This window comes from Letharia lupina (assembly GCF_014066315.1).
Source record: "Letharia lupina isolate WasteWater1 chromosome Unknown contig_6, whole genome shotgun sequence".
Lineage (NCBI taxonomy): Eukaryota > Fungi > Ascomycota > Lecanoromycetes > Lecanorales > Parmeliaceae > Letharia > Letharia lupina.
Genome location: NW_023502975.1, coordinates 1,270,817 through 1,291,098, shown reverse-complemented (window position 1 = coordinate 1,291,098; position 20,282 = coordinate 1,270,817). Strand labels below are relative to the sequence as shown.

At 51.6% G+C, this 20,282-nt stretch overlaps 8 protein-coding genes across 8 annotated transcripts; 5 read left to right on the top strand and 3 right to left on the bottom strand.

Annotated features, from left to right (window-relative positions):
- Window positions 1-651: 651 nt before the first annotated feature.
- Window positions 652-4,620, top strand: HO133_009217 (uncharacterized protein; the record flags this gene model as incomplete). Its single annotated transcript, XM_037300078.1, has 3 exons — window positions 652-3,874; window positions 3,938-3,957; window positions 4,492-4,620. The coding sequence occupies 3 exons, from the start codon at window positions 652-654 to the stop codon at window positions 4,618-4,620; spliced, it is 3,372 nt and encodes a 1,123-aa protein (XP_037154904.1).
- A 455-nt stretch (window positions 4,621-5,075) lies between these two features.
- On the top strand, window positions 5,076-6,456 carry HO133_009216 (uncharacterized protein; the record flags this gene model as incomplete). Its single annotated transcript, XM_037300077.1, has 2 exons — window positions 5,076-5,288; window positions 5,401-6,456. 2 exons carry the CDS (start codon window positions 5,076-5,078, stop codon window positions 6,454-6,456), a joined length of 1,269 nt encoding a protein of 422 aa, XP_037154903.1.
- Window positions 6,457-7,028: 572 nt separating this feature from the next.
- Window positions 7,029-8,666, top strand: HO133_009215 (uncharacterized protein; the record flags this gene model as incomplete). Its single annotated transcript, XM_037300076.1, has 2 exons — window positions 7,029-7,897; window positions 8,048-8,666. The coding sequence occupies 2 exons, from the start codon at window positions 7,029-7,031 to the stop codon at window positions 8,664-8,666; spliced, it is 1,488 nt and encodes a 495-aa protein (XP_037154902.1).
- Window positions 8,667-9,287: 621 nt separating this feature from the next.
- HO133_009214 (uncharacterized protein) lies at window positions 9,288-10,071 on the top strand (the record flags this gene model as incomplete). The annotated part of the gene is made up of 3 exons (XM_037300075.1): window positions 9,288-9,295; window positions 9,352-9,644; window positions 9,743-10,071. The coding sequence occupies 3 exons, from the start codon at window positions 9,288-9,290 to the stop codon at window positions 10,069-10,071; spliced, it is 630 nt and encodes a 209-aa protein (XP_037154901.1).
- Window positions 10,072-11,923: 1,852 nt separating this feature from the next.
- On the bottom strand, window positions 11,924-13,363 carry HO133_009213 (uncharacterized protein; the record flags this gene model as incomplete). Its single annotated transcript, XM_037300074.1, has 2 exons — window positions 11,924-12,974; window positions 13,032-13,363. The coding sequence occupies 2 exons, from the start codon at window positions 13,361-13,363 to the stop codon at window positions 11,924-11,926; spliced, it is 1,383 nt and encodes a 460-aa protein (XP_037154900.1).
- Window positions 13,364-15,698: 2,335 nt separating this feature from the next.
- HO133_009212 (uncharacterized protein) lies at window positions 15,699-16,755 on the bottom strand (the record flags this gene model as incomplete). The annotated part of the gene is made up of 3 exons (XM_037300073.1): window positions 15,699-16,053; window positions 16,103-16,416; window positions 16,471-16,755. 3 exons carry the CDS (start codon window positions 16,753-16,755, stop codon window positions 15,699-15,701), a joined length of 954 nt encoding a protein of 317 aa, XP_037154899.1.
- Window positions 16,756-16,775: 20 nt separating this feature from the next.
- Window positions 16,776-17,193, bottom strand: HO133_009211 (uncharacterized protein; the record flags this gene model as incomplete). The annotated part of the gene is made up of 2 exons (XM_037300072.1): window positions 16,776-17,052; window positions 17,114-17,193. 2 exons carry the CDS (start codon window positions 17,191-17,193, stop codon window positions 16,776-16,778), a joined length of 357 nt encoding a protein of 118 aa, XP_037154898.1.
- Window positions 17,194-18,903: 1,710 nt separating this feature from the next.
- Window positions 18,904-19,392, top strand: HO133_009210 (uncharacterized protein; the record flags this gene model as incomplete). Its single annotated transcript, XM_037300071.1, has 1 exon — window positions 18,904-19,392. One exon carries the CDS (start codon window positions 18,904-18,906, stop codon window positions 19,390-19,392), a length of 489 nt encoding a protein of 162 aa, XP_037154897.1.
- Window positions 19,393-20,282: the final 890 nt, after the last annotated feature.

Here is a 20,282-nt window from a genome sequence, read left to right as displayed (position 1 = left end):
CTTCCTATTTCAGCGCCACGTTGAAGGTTTCGCAGAATTCTTATGAAATTGTTCTACAAAACGTGAATCGCTTCAGTGATTGGAGGAAAATTAATGCCCCAGCGCCCCTCTATCTCCTTGTCTCCACATTGCTTGTTGACGTCGAGCCTCGGAAGATAATCTCAGTCACCTGTAGAAGCGATGTCAGTGGAATCCGAGATAGTAGGGCACGGTTGCTCTCATCCCGATTGCCTTCCAGTTTGAGTAACCGCAGTGCCATTCTTAGCCCGGACATTCACTCTAGATCAGCCTGTGCCAGATCTGTCATACATCAATACCTATATAGCTATGATGCAAGATTGAATCCCACGAATTTGGTGCCAGCGCCAAGACAAATTTTCGCCTCATCCCTGCCGGCTGCAGCCTTGTTTGAGAAGCGGCCGCTAGTGTCTTGGCACCAATCAGAATCGTAGAAAGAAAGCTGCTTTGACAGGCGAGAGGCAGGTACGCGTTGAAGGTCTCGTGCTTGTGTGGTCAGCATCGACCGGGGCACACAACAGTCTCAGATAACGTCTGCTTGCCATCATGCTTGCCCTATGTCAAGCATCGAGCAGCTACAGAGCCCAAGACTGTTCAGCTTCTCCACCACGGGAACCCCCATGAAACCCCACAATGTCGGAGAGCGTGTCTTCCCCGGAAGAGTCTCAAGGCGAGAATAAACCCTTTGGGAAGCACAACTGGCGAGGAAAACTCTTTTCAGCCGACAGCAGATTTGGAAGAGCTGCGGAGCCTCTCGAAAGTACTGACGATGATGTCGCCAACTTTCTCCACCCAGCAGGTACAAGACCAGAGGCAGGAACTCAGTCAGCGCCGCTTCCTCCTCGCATTGATGTTGCTGCTGGTTCGAGACGGCCATCTGCCGCCAATGTCCACCAGGATGATACCATAGTCGATGTTTATCGAAGGCCCAAACCTCGTCAGAACAAGGGGCTATGTGTAAGATTTGATTTAGGTCCGCTCGTAATTGGTGTGGGCGGAGACGAGGCTGAGCTTCCTTCAAGAGATGTCTCCAGGTCGTTCGCAGATTCAATGAGATCTGAACGATCGCCGAATCGAGAGCTATCACACTATGACACCAATGACCAGCGCTCCCAGGCATACGGACGGTCAACACATCCTGATGACGAGACTTCCTTCCGGCCCTCGTCTCTGCAGAGAAGACCGACCGGCATCGACGATGAAAACCTTGTGGAGGAATCACGTCATGCAGGCCATGATAGAGAAGCAGTTCAGTCTGCCTTTTCCCGAACTCGAAAGTTGGCGCCTCGACCGCGAAATGAAGAGCAGGATCTGGACTTGGACTTTCGTAAAAGAGAAGTCACGGATCTATCCTATAGACCCTCCTCGGCGAGCGAAGACCTGTCTTATGATCAAAGCTACACCTGGCAGACGGCAGAATTTGGGGATCAGGGGGCCACACGGCTGTTAATCGCGCTTCCTTCAGAAGCTCTGCCCGCCAGTGCTTTGAATCCTAGCGAGACACCTGAGCCACCATACGTCTTCCAAGAGCCCTCATCATCAAGCTATCACTTTCCACCTGCCACTAAACGTCTACCAGAGCTGCCGGGTTCAAGAGATCAAGACATACATCATGATTCTCAGGACGTCCCACCCAGTCTAAAAATTAATTCGCTTGCTATACACACTGCAGCCGAGAGACTTGGGGGCGACTCCTTGGAAGACTTTGACTCGCGTGTGCGGCGCTTCAGCGACCTCTTCCGACTCAATGCTTCCGCTCATGTCGATATCATGGCAGTGCCCTTGGAACGATGGGTCAGCATCTCTGCATGGTGGTTCTTGAGGGGCAGAGGAGGGCTCGAAAGTGCCTTGCGTAGAAAAGCCTCGGTCATCGCTCCAGCTACTGCTGCGAACGATGGTGGGTTTTCTCAAGCATACGTCAACCTTGCAAAGGCCTGGTGGGTATTGAAAGATGTCACCCCGAATCTTCCTGAGATAAGAAGGTTCGGTAACGCGAGTATGGGTTCCATGGTTGCGGTGATTACGAGCTTCGGAGACCAACCTCTTGCTGAGCTTGTCGAGGTGCACTTAAGAATACTTGCAAATTTGCGTGGGTTAACGATGTCGATGAAAAGAAATGGAAGGTTGCCACCGGACGATCTCCAAATGCAGGGACTAGAGCCACAGATCTTCCTCGAGACTCCGACCTTTTCCCCAGATATTGCGGCTCTGATGATCAACAATACTCTCGATCCCACAACCAAGGGCAAGAACTACGTTGCCGAGCCCTTTTTCCCGATTTTGGTTGGAGACACGGCACGTCACTTCAGCTTTGGCAAGATGTTTGTTGACGTTTGTTTGGACACTCGTGATGATGCAAAGTCAGGAGTACAAATAGCCTGCGTGGTGTCGGTACTGCGCGAGCGAACCGATTGGGCGGTTAAGGCAGCCGTTGCGAGCCAAGACGGGAAGGTCAATCTTCTGATACAGTCAGGCGAGGCTGGCAGTCTACATTGGCATGACGTGCAATGGAAAATACCGCTCCACACGATGCAGCTTCGGCTTGCAGAAGATATCTGTCTAAAAATCAAGTTTTGCGAGAAAGATTTCAAGACCATCTGGGGCATCTGTGATTACACGCAACGCATTCGAAAAGAGTACTCCGCCGGGAGAGACGAGGAAGCTCTTTATGAGCGCGAGCTACCAACCTTTCAATGTTTTGATTCTCCATCATTTCCTAGGGAGCCCATCAAAGACTGCAGAGTACGACTCTTCGAGAGGAAAGTCGTTGCAGTAGAGGGTAGTAGGCAGCATAGAGTTCACGATGGTTATCGGTTGATGGTGATCACTCCCCCAGGTACCAAAACATTGAGCAAGGTTAACTATCAGCTGGGAAAAGAAAGCCCAATACTTTTCGGCACCTATCGAAGCAAAGGTGGGAACACATTGCTTGTAAGGGTGCCGCCTTCTTTGAGGGTGTCTCTTACTTTCCAGAAAGCAAGCGATGTCGAGCTATTCCGTTCCACCCTTACTGGGACATCGATAACGGAAGACGATCATTGTTCGGCCTTTTTGCAGTTGCAAAACTTTACTATCAGTTCCGTGTCTGCTGATCAAGACATTGCATATATGAACGCCAGTCGCTGTATTAATGATCTCAAATGGCATACGCTACGCGTTGTCAGTAAGGGACCGCCGACTTATGGTCACGACTCGCAATCGACAATTTTCTCAGAGCATCTTCGAATACTGGCAGACTGTGATTCTGGCACATTCACGGACCGAATTAATGCAGGGCCAGGTGATCTGCAGCTGAGTCTGAGCGTTGAGAATTTTGATGAGATCAAGCTCCTGCGGGCAGCACAGCAAGACATGACTTGGGGCTTCGCCGACGGTGTACTGCCAGAGGCTGACTTGAGCTCGTTGTCCCACATGTTACAGTCGGCGGGCATGTCTCCATCCATAAGAACCTACCACTTCCGTTCTCTGTCAGATCTGCACAGCTTTCAGGCCATGCTCACAGGATTCCACGTGCTGTACGACGGATTGGCAAGCACATTCTCTATCTCGCGCCGACGCTTCAAGCACTGGGAAACCAGCACTCCGCGCTTGCAGATCATAAAGCAAGACAAAACCGTGCAACTCGTAGCATTCTTTAAAGACTTCAGCCATGGAGCATGCATGAACTTTGTCCTCAAGGTCACTGATTTCTTTGACACTTTCGCCCGTTCTGGCGTATTCTTTTTGCGCATCGTAGATGCTAAGTTTGCGTTACCAAAGGGCGAGTCGGATCTCGCAAGGGACTTCGTTTGTCTTGACATGCCTGAGTATCCGGGTGAACACGATGATATCATCATTGGATTTGATAACGAAGATGGTAAGCATCTGAAGAGGCTCATTGACTCTAGCGCAAAAAATATCTGGACTGACCAAGCTGCAGACAGAGATAGATTTGCACAGGTACGTTATTTCGGAGTGAATGCTTTCTATTCGAGACCTGAGTCTGGCTCGTGAGACATATGTTGGGAGCGAGAAAAGGGTTTCTTCGCGAAGCAGGCTCTAGAGACTGGTCTCACGATTACATTGCGTATCGCGAGATGGGCTTTTTTCCCCCTTCCCGGGTTCCTAGACCTGTCTTACGAGTCGACTTTGTGTCTCACAATTAGCTTCTCTTCCTCTTTGTGCTCGCTAGACCTGTCTCAAGAGCTGAGTCCGTTCCTTGCAAACAGTATGCTGACTTCGGCATCAGACCTTGCCGGCGCCGGTCAACAAAATGTCTCGAATAGCGTCTTTGAGGAGGTGACATTGACTGTTTAGCGACTCCTTCTGAAACTCTGGCGGGGTGCTTAGGCTTCGATGCTGGCATGAGTAATGCCTCTACTCTACTGGGATCTTCATGTCACGATGAAGTGACACAAGTCAGAAAATCGCAAGTACCTACATTATATGAATCAGGAAGCACCGTCGGATTGCTCGACGCTATATTTGTTCCAGGGCCTCGCGGCACCTGTTTATGGGGCTCTACAGATGGTCAAGTATGTCCTTCCAAACATGGGCCGAAGAACACTGTATGTTGCTCTAAACATTTCGAGGGTGAAGGTTGACGGAGAGCTGACGAGGTGACGCTGAGGCCAACAATTGAAGCCATTTTCCATATTCGGCGCTTTCGCAAGGCCCAGCGGGCAATCATCTGAAGTGCTATCCTTCAAGGAGGTGTGAAGGGTGGCCGAATAGGAGATACCCCGGAAGAGAGTTATCTTCTCAGTACGATAGGTTCCAAAAGAGTGACATGAGAATCGTCCAGACACACTGTTGCTGGTGATAATATTTGAGCAACTTGTAACAAACACTTGCGGTGGTGTCCTTCATTGAGGACAGCAAGAAGTATAGGCGTGATAGATAGCCAAAATGTTGAATCCCCTTCACCACTTTACTGCAATGCAATATATCAACTACAAGCTTAAACCTTTTTCAGTTCAAGCCCTAACTCGGCAATTCTTCGGGTAATTCCATCTGAACCTCCAGCAAAGAGGTTGCAGACTCCCCTCCTGAACACCGCCGTCCTTACTCAATCAAGCATGCCTCCCTCCGCTGCTCCCATGGGTATAAACGCCGTCTCCCACTCCGAACCCCCCCATTCAACCCAAACCCTTCACCACCCTTCCACCCTCGCCATCCACGCCGACGACCAACTCAATCGCTCCACCGACGTATCCCCCGCCCTGCACGTCTCCACCACATTCCGCTACGCCTCCAACCCCGACGACTTGGTCCCCGCGAAAGACCTCAAGGTACGCCCCCGGGTTATCCCACACGGGCACCAACGGGTTCTCCCAATCCCCAAAGGAAAAAGCATCCGTCGATTCCCAGCCCAGCTGATACGTATCCCCGCCGCCGCAACAGGGGCCGCAACCGCTCGACGCGCACGTCTACTCCCGGCTCACCGCGCCCACGAGCACCCGGCTCGAAGCGCTCCTCGCGCCCCTCCTCGGCGCCCCGTGTCTGACCTACTCGTCCGGCCTGGCGGCCCTGCACGCCCTGTACGTCTTCTTGAAGCCCGGGCGCGTCAGCATCGGGGGCGGGTACCACGGCTCGCACGGCGTGCTCGGGTTGCAGCGGAAGATGACCGGGTGTGCGGTCCTGCCGTTGGATTGCACGGAGGAGGAGTTGGGCCCGGGGGACGTCGTGCATCTGGAGACGCCGGTGAATCCGACGGGGGAGGCGTTCCGGATCGAGGAGTATGCGCGGAAGGCCCACGCGAGAGGCGCGTACCTCCTCGTCGACGCGACGTTTGGGCCTCCGGGGTTACAGGATCCGTTCGTGTGGGGCGCGGACGTCGTGATGCACGCCGGGACCAAGTATCTAGGCGGGCATAGCGACATGTTGTGCGGCGTTCTGGCGAGCAAGAAGGAAGGGTGGGTGGAGGAGCTGAGAGAGGAGCGGACGTATTTGGGGAGCGTGATGGGGAGCCTGGAGGGTTGGCTTGGAGTGCGGAGTTTGCGGACGCTGGAGGTTAGGGTTCAGCGGCAGAGTAGTAACTGTCAGCACCTGGTAAGCTGGCTCCATGGCATGTTAGAGGGGGCGGAGGGAGGTGAGGCGGTTAGGGAAGCGGTGGAGAAGGTTCAGCATGCAAGCTTACAGACTGAGGATATGGAGTGGTTGAGGGACCAGATGCCGAACGGATATGGACCTGTATTTGCAGTCACGATGAAGATTGAGAGTTTGGCGAGAATCTTGCCGAGTAAGCTGGAGTTGTTCCATCATGCTACGTCTCTAGGCGGTGTGGAGAGCTTGATTGAGTGGAGGGCTATGAGTGACGAGAAAGTTGACACTAGGTTACTCAGGATCAGTGTGGGGCTGGAGCATTGGGAGGACTTGAGGGATGATTTGATGAGAGGGTTTAAGGCTCTGAGAGACGAGGTGAAGAACGGGGTTGTCCCCTCCGACTCAACGGCTTGAAAGATCCCTCCCCAAGCAATCGCGGCATAACACTCGCGGCATCCCCGGCCAGAATCTGGCCCAAGCGTCAAAGCAACCAACACATGCAGGAACTCACCGTTCTGTGGCAAACAGCCCTATAAAGTGACCGCTCTTTGGTCAAGTGATGGAAGCCTCACTGGTTTACCGACCTCCGGCCAGTAAAATGAATGAAACAAACAGTCACCTCTACATCCCGCAAGGGACTGAACCCACAATGAATTCATAAAACAGTCACCCATCTTTTTGGCTCTTTTATTTATCTAGTATATGTTGTGTCTCTTCCGCACAAAGGAAGAATACCCGGATTTTACACAGCTGTTTAGGTATTCAAAATCCACACAATGTAAGGATTCGGAGCATTCTGCGTTCTTCTTTGCAAAAAATCATGGGCTTGCTGCCCAATTTGCGTGATCATTTGTAGGCTGACTCCCCAGTTTTTGACAGTGATATCAGCATACAAGCCTTCACTGTGAGTACAAAAGGATGGCTCCTTACCCGTCTCTCAGCCAGAACACATGAATTGACACAATCGAGACAGCTACCGGAATAGGATGTTGGCATCTCCAGACGTACCAACGGAAGGCCTTGCAGCACTCAGTGCCATGCCACCTGAAAACACCATAACCGACAACGTGACCAACGCATCGGCATCTTCCCCAGGGAACAACACCAATGATGGGCCTCATACCGCTGCAGATACTCAGATTGAGGCTGGGGAGCCATCCATTACTCACAAGACTGGGACAGACGATCCGGATCATGAGGCAGATATCGGACCTGCTATCTATCCGCCTGCCCTCGAGAACATGGAGGTCCTGGGCTATATCAAGGACAAGAATGGAATTGACTATTTTCGTGACATTGGCTGTTCCGCTTCGATCCATGACGAGGTGTACTTCGTCTTTGGGGACACATTCTGCAAGAACTCTGCAGGAAAGTCCGTTGGTACCACGAGCAATACAATTGCCTATGTTGAAGATCGCACCAACTTCCTCGAGAGCGAGTATAGAGAACTCTCAAACAACGCCAGGGTCAAAGCGTTTGTGCCTTTGAATGACAGAGAAATTCGCTTTGAAGAGAAGAACGAAAATGCTCGTGTAGTGTTTCGCATGTTTGGTGGGATAGCTGACATTGGTGTTGTGGGTGTCGTCTGGTTCCAGAAGTCGATCAAGTACGAGAACGGCGAGGAATCTTACCGTGGCGTTGGTCAAGCCAGACTCAGTACCTACTCGGATGGTAGTATCCTTGTGGAGCGCCTCCCATCTCTCCTCTTTGGCCCCAATGAGCCGAGGATAGGTTCATTCTCCACATTGTTCTATAAAGGCCACGTCTATCTCTGGGGAGACGGTCCAAAGGGGCAGATAATGCTTGCTCGAGTGGATCAGTACGAGACGGCTCTTCGTGACCGATATGAGTACTGGTGAGTTATGTTTTCCCAGCCATTTGTTCCTCATTCGTACTGCATCTTGTATTGCAAGACACGTTGCCGGAGTTAAATAATACTCCCGGAACATGTCTCACAACTCGGGTTTGATCCTAGAAGAGTTCTGCTAACTGCGAAACCATATAGGAGTGGTAGCGATTGGGTTCCACGTTGGCACGATGCCGTTCCTGTCTTGCACGATGTCCAGCACGGCGCCATTATTCACACTAACCTGTTCGGTAAAGAAAAACCATTCGTCTTCGTCGGAGTAAACAAACAGGCGGACAGTATGGTTCAGATTGGCGCAGCGGCGGAGGTCCAAGGCCCTTTCGCCCTCGCGGCTGTATGCCAAGCAACAAGCATTAAGAGCGACAAAGAGCACAAGTGCTGCATCTACCCTCATATCTACCCCCATCTTTGGGCCTCCAATGTGCCAAAGCGTGAACTGATGATCACTTGGAGCGAAAGTCCGCCTGGTGGAGTCATCGCTGCAAAGCTGAAGTTCAAGATCGATGAGGTCGCGGCCGTCAAGGAAGCCGAGGAGCGTAAGCGTGCAGCCGAGGAGCGTAAGCGTGCAGCCGAAGAGCAGGAGACCCGTCGTCTTGCCAGCATCGCCAAAGAGCAGGAGGCAAATTTTGAGTATGGTTTCGTGTCCGATGAGAGCGATGACCCCAGACCAAGGAGGGATCGCTCAGAAGGACGCCTGAAGACAGGCTATGTCTTGAGGGTGGTACGCACCTCTTCTGATCATCCAACGAAACCATAACCGAAGCATTCTGCCTGCATTCAGGAAAACGCTCCCATGTGCTGGCGGATGTACATGGATATTGATCATGAATCATGTACCTATAATGTTTAATAGCTTCACAAGAATGCTCAAAGAGAGATCCTGGTGAGCATCACCGAACGTAGACTGCTAACATGTCTCGTTTATATTAATGCTAGTTTTGGGGCTGTGGTTCTCAAAGCCAGTGTTCCGAAGAGGCTGATTACTCTGTGTCTACGGGTTTCTGAGGGGGACTATCTCCAGAAGAGTTGGCAGTTGCTCGTATGTTGATGCATTTGTAGGGCACATAACCATCGCAAACAGGCAGTCCTCGCATCATAGGACCAGTATGTCAGAGCGCAGAACAGATCGTCCCGCGAAGGAGGATCCTGAACTTGAGGTTTCGTACCTTCAAGTCTGGCAAATGGAAGGTCGAGGAAATTGCTCCGTTCGATGTTCAGTCTTGGCAAAGATTCGTAAGCACAGATTTATCCAAGGTCTTGGCGCTAGCACTTCGCGAATTTCAAACGCAGTCTTCGACACTCGAATTACAGACCACTCTTCTTCCTCCTCTCTACCAAACTCCAGCAGTCTCTCTCGAACCCTCACCTCACCTCAATCATGGCCAAGTAAGCCCCTGCCCCCTCCCCTTTTCCATCCAAGCGTGAGCTAAGTAGCCCAACAGCTACCTCGCCTCCATCTTCGGCACGGAGCAAGACAAAGTGAACTGCTCCTTCTACTACAAAATCGGCGCCTGCCGGCACGGCGACCGCTGCAGTCGCAAGCACGTCAAACCCTCCTACTCCCAAACCATCCTCTTGCCAAACCTGTACCAAAACCCGGCCTACGACCCCAAAAACAAGATGAACCCGAGCCAGCTGCAGAACCACTTCGATGCGTTCTACGAGGATTTTTGGTGCGAGATGTGCAAGTATGGCGAGCCGGAGGAGGTGGTGGTGTGTGACAACAACAATGATCGTGCGTAGACCTTCCCACCCCCCACCCCCCAACACACCCAAACATACTGCAGCGTTACGAGGGAGACGACGAAGCTGACTCGAGCGGTGCCGTACAAGATCTCATCGGCAACGTGTACGCGCGCTTCAAGTACGAAGATTCGGCGCAAAAGGCCTGCGACGCGCTCAACAGCCGCTGGTACGCCGCGCGGCCCATCTACTGCGAGCTGTCCCCCGTGACCGATTTCCGGGAAGCGTGCTGCCGGCTCAACAGCGGGGAAGGGTGCGTGCGGGGCGGGTTCTGCAACTTCATCCACCGGAAGGAGCCGAGCGCGGAGTTGGATCGGGAGTTGGAGCTGGGGACGAAGAAGTGGCTGAGGGCGCGCGGGAGGGATGAGAGGAGTATGACCAAGAGTCCGAGTCCGGAACCGACGAGGAAGAGGTTTTGAGGCGAGGGTGCGAGGGCGGTTGGGTAGCTGGGTGACGGTGATGGCCATGGTGGCTGCGAAGGTGGATCTCGTAGCGTGCAAGTTCTCATGCTGAATGCGCTATCTACGTGGCGTTTTGCGGAAAAGCGAGGCGTTGAGTCGATGGGCCTTTAGGTGAGGCCGAACCCATTTCATGTACTTTAATCAGGAGGGAAACTTCATGTTTCCTGGTCATGATCCAATTATTACTCCACTAGTGTCCCTCGCGAGCCATGTGTATCACTGTATTCGCAAGTCCCAAGTCCTAAGTCCCAAAGCCCATATCGCTGAGCCCCATGCATGATCTATACCAAACCCCATTCGCCATGCTTGTGACCATCAGCCAGCCAACAAGCAGCGCTAAACCAACGATGTACCATCACGCTTCATGCCAGTAATGTCTCATCTAGGGAACTCCTCATTCGTTCCCATGCTTAAACCAATTATTGCTTCCCAACCATGCAAAGATCGCGATCAATATGCCAATAGCAACGAAGAAACAAAGCGAGATCATCCATATCCGTAGCCGGTTGCGTTCGTGCTGCTTTCGCAACCAAGACTCGCTGTCGCAACGGTCAGCATATCGTGCGTCCTTCGAACACGGCGAGTCCGGCATGGTAGACGAGGACGTACGTGTGTCTGAGCTCTGGCCGAGGTAGATGTCTATGAGCATGATGGGCTTGGGATTGGGCTTGAGAGATAGAGGAGGATGGGTATATGCTTGTATCGAGGGAGTCTCCACGGACGGCAATGGATGGATAGAAGGTTTTAGGGTCGAAGTTCTTGAGGTGAACGGGATCATCAGGCCTGGCCATCCTGGTTGTGGGATATAGCAACCAAGCGTAGAAAGTGCTTGTGTTGGACCCTGGTATGCGGACGATGTTCCAATCAATGAGATGCTGATTTGATGAGGAGCTGACAAGAGTCTTGGTATCTTCAAGGGCTGGGCGCCGAGCAACGGTACTCCGGGAGGAGACTGTGCTCGTACGAAAGAATGTGAAAGACAAGGGATAAGAAGACGGAAAGGGACGGGAAGATGATACACTCAAGTATCCCAGAGCAAAGAACAATAATAAAGGGGGGTTGACGAGGGCACGAGTAACACGGGAGCTTCACATAGCCAAGGACATGCCCACGTTTTCGAATCGCTTGACAAATATGCCTGAAACATTCAAACCCTCAGCACACTTGCCCACACGGTCACGGTGGATTCTCAGCTGAAGATTCATCACATAAGAGCACCATTTGATTTCCATTTTGCAATGTTGTGAAACCTCAAAAGAGCTCAGCAGTTGGTCTTTAAGTAGCGGTCGATGTCGATTGGGGGCGTCTTGAAGTTTTGCTGACATTCGAGCCAATGAGGCTGGAGCGCAAGTCGGCTCCGCGTGGGATGCAAAGCTAGATCTACGATACCGTCCAACCTGGGTCGATAATCGCAGTCGTTGATATCATTATTGACGATAGCGCTCCAAGCGATGCTTGGGACACAAGGTTGAACCGCTTCACGCGGCGTTCTCTTGGCGTCTGAGGACCTTGTACTTGCGCCGCGATCCACTTTCAAAGCAATGATCACAGCGAGGGTTCGAACATCATTTCTGTCTTTAGGGAAGAGATCAGCGATCCTTCTTGATCCATTGGAGAGATCCTTCTAGAACAGTGTACGTGTTGTATGCAGTATCATCAGCCATGATGACTTCCTTTGCCGTACTTCTCCGGTCATGGGCCTAGGAACACTGTATCTGGACTTTGCTCCAAGACCTGTGCTTCTCCCCAACACCTCTATTGGTGCACTGTTCTTGAGCAATTGCTGAAACTTTTCTCTTGAGAATGGTTTTCATCCTCTTCTTTCTTTCTTTCGTCTAGACCGCTCCCTCTCTTCCATATCTTCAAAGACTTCCTTTTCCAATTCGTCCCTCAACCCGCCCAAATCTGGCGGTATGTGCTGCATCTGTACACTCGGCGCTCCCTGAAGGTACCGTAATTGTTCCATTATCCCCATCACTACGCTTTCCAAGTACACCCTGCTGTTCTTGTTCTCGTACCGCGTGAAGTCTAATTTGGGAAAAAGGGTCTTCTCGTTGCCGAAGTGTTCTAAGAATGGAGTGTGAGCCGGAAGATTCGGATGCACCTCCGCACCAATGCACAAGCTAGTCTCATAAGCCCATGCTTTGGCCACATTCCGTGGTGTGTACCCTCCGCCGCCAAGTACAAGCAGAGGCAAATTGAATTTTTTGACGAAAGCTACACATGCACCATGTGCCTTGATGTTGACGTTGAAGCAGCCAAGTCGGTCTCCACCGAGTGAGTCGGCGCCACATTGAAGGACGATCGCTGTAGGCTTGTACTGGCGCACACAAGGCTTCACTACGTCTTCGAAAAGTTTGATATATTGCGCATCCTCGATGCCATCATGCAGGGGCACGTTGAGGGAATGGTGGGCGCCAGGACTCGCATTGTTGAGAGGGCCAGTGTCGTCTAGGGCACCGGTACCGGGGAAGAACTCGGCTCTGTTGTACTTATGGAATGAAAGTGTCATGACGCGGTCTGTGGACCAGAAGGCTTGTTCGACGCCATCGCCATGGTGGACATCGATGTCGATGTAGAGGACTCGAGGGTGATGAAGAAGTAGCTGAAGGATAGCGAGGACAATGTCGTTGATGTAGCAAAATCCAGAAGCTTCATTCTTCTTGGCATGGTGCAGCCCTCCTGACCAGTTGATCGCAATGTTAGACTGGTGGTTTGTGAGCTTGCGGGCTGCATCAAGAGAGGCTCCTGCATAGAGCGAGCAGTAGTTGTAGAGACCGTCGAAGATCGGGCAGTCGTCACCGGTATTATAAGCATATGTCTGGCTGTCGGGATCCCATGTGTTGTCTGACGGAGTGACTCTAAAGGTGGTGATTCAGCAATGCTAAAGCAAGACCGGAGGCATATCCACCACTGACCTTTGCAAGAAGTCAATGTAATCTCCGCGGTGAAAATCTTTCAATTCTTGGCTTGAAGCCGCCCTAGGTATGTAGATGTCCATTGCTTCATGCATGCCATAAGCCATGACAATCTTGTTTGTCAAGGTCAGTCGCCATGGCTTCATAGGGTGCTTCTGCCCAAAATGCATCTGTTCCATTTCAGGGTTGGCATGGTAAGATACGGTGTATCCCTTTGGCTTTTTGATTCCATTGTTCCAGATCTCCCTCCGAATCTTCTCATCGACAGTGAAAGTGGATGTTGTTCCAGGTTGTGGATGTTTGTAGTCTTGAACTACAGATGTCTTCGCCATATCGCCTTTTTTCACATCCCTTCCTTCTCTGAGATGAGGTACAGATGTTTTCCCTTGGAGCAGTGAGTCTTCTCATGTTCAGAACAAGTAGCCAGCGATTGAAGGGGAGAGGAGCATTTCTAGACAATGAGGTGAAGAGGACCGTCAGGAACAATTCTGGAAGCAAGAACAACCGAGATGCGCCTTGTCATAGCTACGGCTCGGCTCGCACTTCCTGACCAGATCAGTGACTCCCATTCGCTCTCAGCTTGATCAAGCAGAGAAAAACAACACGACTGTCTTCCAGAATTATCTCGAAAGGATATCAAATCATCGCATCAACACCACTTTCCATCATTTCATTATCGGAGTGATTCTTTAAATCTGAAGGGACTGTAGCAGCTTTCGGGCGATAACCAAAGTCAAGGTATTGCGCTCACTCTCCCGGGGCAAACCCTAGGCGATAGGATAGGATAGCGATCAAGGGTGAAAAAGGGAAATAGCTATGCGTAAACACTCTTGTTTTTGGTCGATTATTTAAGAAAACATCGGTATCGTGCGAATTCACTGGACACCTCAAAATCTTGAGAACTATTTCCTTGGATAAACTTGTGCCTTGAAAAAGATTGTTTAAGGGCAGCTGGTTCTCTATTCGCTAAGAGTATTCGAAAGAGAAAATCAAAAGACAAAGCCATACATCTGTGTCTCATTTGTTCGGACATGGCAATGGCAGAGGATGCAGCTTCTGTGTTAGAGCAGTTCGTTCAAGATGGTAAATACCTGAAATTGACTTGTACGCCTGTACACGACTAACCACCCTACACAGTGGCAAACCTACCCGCAGAAATCGCTCATCTTCTCGAAGAAATCCAAGCCAAAGATCGAGTTGTCCAAGAGTGCCGAAATGTCATTGCAACTCGCGATAGCAGCATTCAAAAGTTCCTCAAGCTGAACGGAGCTGGTCAACCAAATCCCAAAGATGAAGGCTATTGCAAAAACGTCATGGCCAACTTCGACAAAGCGCAGGTTGTCCAAGAGGAAAAGGTCGGCTTGAGTGAGAAGGCCGCTTTATTGGTAAGTCTTCTTTCTGTCTCCTTTTCCAGCCGGCAGGAGGATATCAGATCTTGCTAACACCATCTCTCCAGCTGGACCGCCAAATCAAACGCCTCGACTTCAAAATCCGCGATCTCCAAAACGAAGGCGCCATCCATCCAGACCCGCAGCTCCCCTCCCTCCTCAACAATAACACCCTCAGCACGCGTCTTCCACCCCTCTCATCCACCACAACCGGCGGCCCAACCCCTCTGCACCCGCTGTCCGGGAACGCCGGCCCCTCCACCACCATCGCGAACAACCCCATCAGTCGCCTCGTCCAGCCATCAGCATCCGCTCGGCAACCATCTCCGCTGCAAACGACCGCTCCGGCCACTCATCTCAACCAAGCGCGCAACGCACATCGGTCTCCGTCGACTGATCCGTCGAAGCGTAGGCGGTTAAATCCGCATCATCTTTCCATTCCAGCTACGTCGTCGTCGCTTCGTCAGTCATCCCTTGGGCCCAGCACTCCGAAAGGAGATCTCGCAGCCTCCCGCGGCAGTAGCGCCGGTCCAACGCGTCCCACTCACAAGAAACCACCGAACGGACGCGCTGGTCAACCTCCCCATCAACGCATCGGGCACCTCAATCCCGCTGCTACCAAGAAATCCAATGCCGCCGGATCCCGACGCCGTGGAAACCAACACAATAAAAAATCTGGAACTCCACTGTCGACCACTGGGGACGACGATAGCGTGATGGGAGATGACAATGACGAGGATGTAGAGATGGAAGAAGGGGATGATGAGGGAGAGGGAGATGATAAGAAGTACTGTGTATGTCACAGTGTGAGCTATGGGAACATGGTTGCTTGTGATAATGATGATTGTCCGAATGAGTGGTTTCATTGGAGTTGTGTGGCTGTTACGAGGGAACCGGTTGGGAAGTGGTTTTGTCCGGATTGTCGGAAAGGCAGGGGGTAAGGAGAGGGATTTGGTGTGGACAATGTCAAAGTGGGGGAATCTGGGGATTTTGGCTAGAATCTTAGTATGGTAATGGAATGGTAGTTGACAGCATGCAGGAAGAGGTGAGCTGAACTTGGTTGAAAAGCAGCTCAGTCCCTAGCTAGTCATTGACAGGGCGAACATTTATTGAATGAAGATGCTGTTCGCCTAATCATGCTGTTCAATCGAGGGGAAATTGCAGAGACCATAAACCCCCTTTTAGAAGCTTTGTGGATATGCCAACAAGCCAAATGGAGACCTACCATGCCGTCGCTGTCGTCACCCTCTTCCAGAGCATGCCCCTTCTGAGTTACTGTCTAATAACCTGGTGCGTCGACGAATTCATCAAGATTGTTTGTTTTCGTGTCGACACGCTTGATCGGATGGCCCGGCTGTAGTGGCGCTTGCATCCCTGGGGGTGCATTTGGCTGAAACTGCATTGGATTACTCTGTCCTACTGCCGCAGACGTACTTGGGGCTGGGTTTGACTGGCCGAAATCGATCAAATCGTCGTGGGCTACCGCCTGCTGCTGTGGCTGACTTGGTGGTTGTGAGTTCTCTTGGCTTTGCTGAGGCTGGGAAGCCTTGCTCTGCTGGTTGTGTTGCTGACCTCTGAGTATTGGAGCGATGGCAAGTATCTGCTTGGTTTTTTCTTCGGGAGTAGCACCATCGCTAGCATTGTCAGGTCAGTACAGTCATATGGACTCAGCTAAACACATACATATTCGCGTTTAGTATCCAATCCAGGTCTTCTTCTCCTTCTTCTGGTCCACCAGGCCCTCCACGAACTGGCCGGAAAAGTTTTGGTTGCCACTCAATTCCCTGCTCCGCTCTCTTTGCGGTCTCATCTCGTTGTCTGTCTTCTACTTTCGACTTCTCCTCTGTCGCAGCAATATGATTTGACTCCTTGATGGCTATCACGGTCTTAAGCCACAGCCTCTGCGACTCCCGCTCATCTTGTTCTTCAATTGGTCGTATAACTGGAGGCGTGTGCTTCGCATGTGACGCATTGAAGAGAACTTCTTTATGTCCAGTCTAGGTGTAGGTCAGCAGAGTAGGGCATCAAGGGTAAATCGCGTATCTTCCTACCCTGACATCCTTCAATACCATCTCGCCACTCCACATGCCTGATAGCTCGAATAAAGTCTCTCCGGTCTTTTCGTTCTTGATGTTCCCGCCTATTGCGTTGTAGGTCCCACCAAAGTATCCTTTGGTCTTGAACTCGATGTCTGCCATCAGGCCATTCTCAGGACATTTAATGAAACTGTGGTCGCCCAATTCGTACTTCATCTTTCCGAATAGTATTCCACGTGCGTACATATTCGGCTGCGTGAGGAAGCTAAGTTGTAACATACTGTCAGCGGTGCCAAGCATTGTCGTGTAAGACCTGCATACTATCTCTCTCCGCCTTGTGTTCTGCCCCGGTTCATGAACCGTAGAACACCTACGCCCTCCATCAAACTTGCAGCTGAGTTGCCCAAGAATTTACTTCTCGGCTTCAATGCCCCATCTATCCGTATGTTGTGTTCAGGTGCCATGAAGAAATAGCTGGACTTTGGAGGGTGATGTGATGTTTGCTCTGATATGTAGTATCCTCGAGTATGATCCGGATAGTCCCAATAACAGGTAAATGTTTCGCCAAGAATCGGATTGAGAGGTTTCTTCACGCCCCTGCGGTTGTCTTCAGCCAAAGGTTCCAACGTGCTTCTTATACCAGCCAAAGCCAACGTACGGTGGTTTGATATGCCAGCCGCTCAAGTAAAATTTGACGACGGAAACGAAACGCTGTGTTGGATCTTCGATTTCGGGCATAGGAAGGAGAGTTTCAGGATGTGCCATGAAGCTATCGCGGATCGTTAGAGATCAGCCAGAACCAGAGACCCGAACGCTTACTTCGTTATCCGTTCCAGCATAGATTTCGGTTCTAGGATGAATGTAGGTAGGGTGACTTTGTTCAGGTCTGCGCCTGGCCGCAGTTGTGATATGATATGTGACAGTACTACCAACCGGACGGCGCTTCAGTATTCACACCAACACCTTCGACAGGAGGAGCAGCCCGTTGCATAGCTCTTCACTGACCATTTCCCTGATCCGGTTCCACCACTAGAATTTTGTCAGAATTGCTTGTTCAGGACAGGCATGGGTCGATTCTCTGACCCGTTTCATCGTCACCGCCAGCTGCTTCTGCACTCCCTTCGTCTGCCGATTTCCCTGTTCGGCAGGCCGTCAGCTTAAATGCTTCGTCGAAGCCGATAGCCGAGGTAAGGACTGACTGCTCAGCGACATGCGCCGATGATCGTCGCCGTGCTTATGGAGGCCTAAAGGCATCTTGAATGCTGTGGAGTAACACTAGTGGTGTGGGAAGCTGGCTCGGAGGGATGATGAGAGGATGAAGTCAAGGTTGGAAAGAGCAGGAGGAGTAGTAAGGGGCAAGGGACATATTATCCCCCGAAAAGGTTTCAAAGCAGGTAAAGAGCACGGACAAGAAGTCGGGCTTTCAAGGGATCCGCAACGTTGGTAGAAAGGCTTACAGCGGAAGCCAAGAAAATGACGTTCAGCGATCCGTCCTTGGCAACTGTTCCCACTCGTGACTACCCACAATCACTTATCAATCACCTTTGAAGTCTAGACTCCATGCACTTATCCATGGGTTTTCCCTACAAGATTGAATCAACGACATATGTATTGGTATCCAGTCTGCATCTTAGGCAACACAAGTAGCCAAGCTAGCATCCGAAAGTCTTGGCAAGCCTCACTGGAGTACTGGACCAGCTATCTGTAAACTTGCTTTTCATTGGCAGCTCGCCTTGCATGAATCCTGGCCGAGAGATAACCTCGGAACGGCACGAAGCAGCCAGCCTCGTTTTCGGTTCATTGCGACTCGATAGCCACTGGGCTCCGTACTCTACAGGTATATGTAATCTGAGCACCGCTCATCACCCAGCAATTCGAGGCTGTCTGCAGATTTGCCTCTCTTCCACTGGGTCAGGAAGAGGGGTTCTACATCTTTATTTGACTGGAAAATCTTGTCTTTAGATCGTGTTTCTTCCAGGGATTTCTTGATGTAGGTGGCAAAGAGGGGAAGGGTTGGAAAGAAAGCGCAAACATGGGAGATGCTCAAAGGGTGAAGGTTGTCATATTGCGTAGCCGGAGAGTGGCAAGCGTGTCATGATCCATCATTCGACTCCTCTTCCATCTGCTGTTAATGTCCCCAGCTAGTCTATAATTCCCGGTGATCCGTCAATACCAATGCAAGACTCGCAGGCCTAGATGCTGAAGGACCACTGCGTCCACCCAGTCTTCTCGCGCGGTGCATTCGCGAGCCGACAGCGCACCCGTGGGCTTCAGCATCAGGGGCTGGAGGTGCCTGTCCAGCTTGTGCTGACAATCTTCTTCTATCAATTCGTTCACAGTCCGGTGAGATATCTCTGAGAACCAATTCTCGAGAGGCCGCCTTTCCTCTGCTGTTCAGGACGAATTCGGTTTGGATGGAATCTAGCTCACGAATTACACATACAGGACATGCACCCCGACCAATACCAAACCACGAAGCGTTCCGCCGAACGATTCCGAAAACCCTACCAGACCGCGAAGATTCTCCACCAATGTAGCAGATGCTCTTGCTCGAGGCTCAAATTCAGATGTCACGAGTGTCGGGAGACACCTGACTCCTTCAGGACCGTCTACACTAGGGACGTTGATCACAACTCCGATCTGAGTCCAGCGCTCTTACGCACCAACAAGAAGGTCCGAAGGGAAGCCCACTCCATATTTTACCACGAGAACACTTTCTTCTTTTACAGTAAGAGCGCCGTGCCGCCTTTCCTGAAAGATCGAACTCGGGAGTCGCCGGCCAACATCAAGAGCATCGGTTCCCATCTGGAGATCGATCACCACGTCGAGCGAGACCCGGCGTCCCTCGACCGGGTGCGCACGTTCCGAGAAGTGGGCCGCATGGCCGGTCCGCACCTGCAAAACCCTCAGTCTCAAGATCGAGGGTCGCAGATGTAGACCCTCGTGTGGAGGATGGTGGGCGACGGACGGCCTGGACTGGGCGTACAGCGTCACCAGGATTGGCGACTTGCCAGGGGCTCCACGTGGAGTTCGATCTGGGCAGTGCGCGACTTTCCCGCAGTTGGAAGTGGGAGCGGACGCTCGGCGTGGAGGGTGTGAATGCCGATTGGCTTTGGTGTTGGCTGGCGCCTAGGATGCTGACGGATCGCAAGGGGGCGGTTGAGAAAGCTGCCGCATGTCTGAAGAGTGAGGAGGCGACTCGCGAGAAGGACTACCTGTTTGTATTGGATGGCGTGAAAGGTGGAGAGATGGTCTGGGATCTCCTGAAGGCGATGCGATAGGTCTGGGCGAAACCTCATCCATTGGACGGACAGCTCTCGGTAAGCCTTCGCCGATTGAAACCAATCTCGAGCTTTGCCCACATTGGGTTGACTTAGAAAAGCAACTAGTAACAAGTGAAGACGATTTTGTTTCCTTGTGTTTTTCGGGCCTGAACAATACTGGCGGAACATGTGTATGACCTCGCGGTTATGGCGAACACTAACAAAAGAGGAGGACTGTTGCTAACATTCAATCTACCAACCACGTGTGCGAAGGCGGTGTTGCACTTCTTGCAGCTGTCGCGGTAAAAGCCCTTTCAACCTTCACGCCAACAATCCTCGCTACTCTACTGCTCCCGAAAATGAAACGTTCAGTGACGGTCCAAAAACGCCGAAAGAGCAGCTATCTGTCGTCGACACGCCCCCACCCCCACGGACGGCCTTGGCGATGAGAAGGTACCTCGGGCGGAAGGCTATAAGTTCCGGTAACCGTACCTGGACGGTATTGATGTGCGGGACGAAAAGAACGAGGCCCCACGCGCGCAACCCTGGAGGCGGACCATCGCG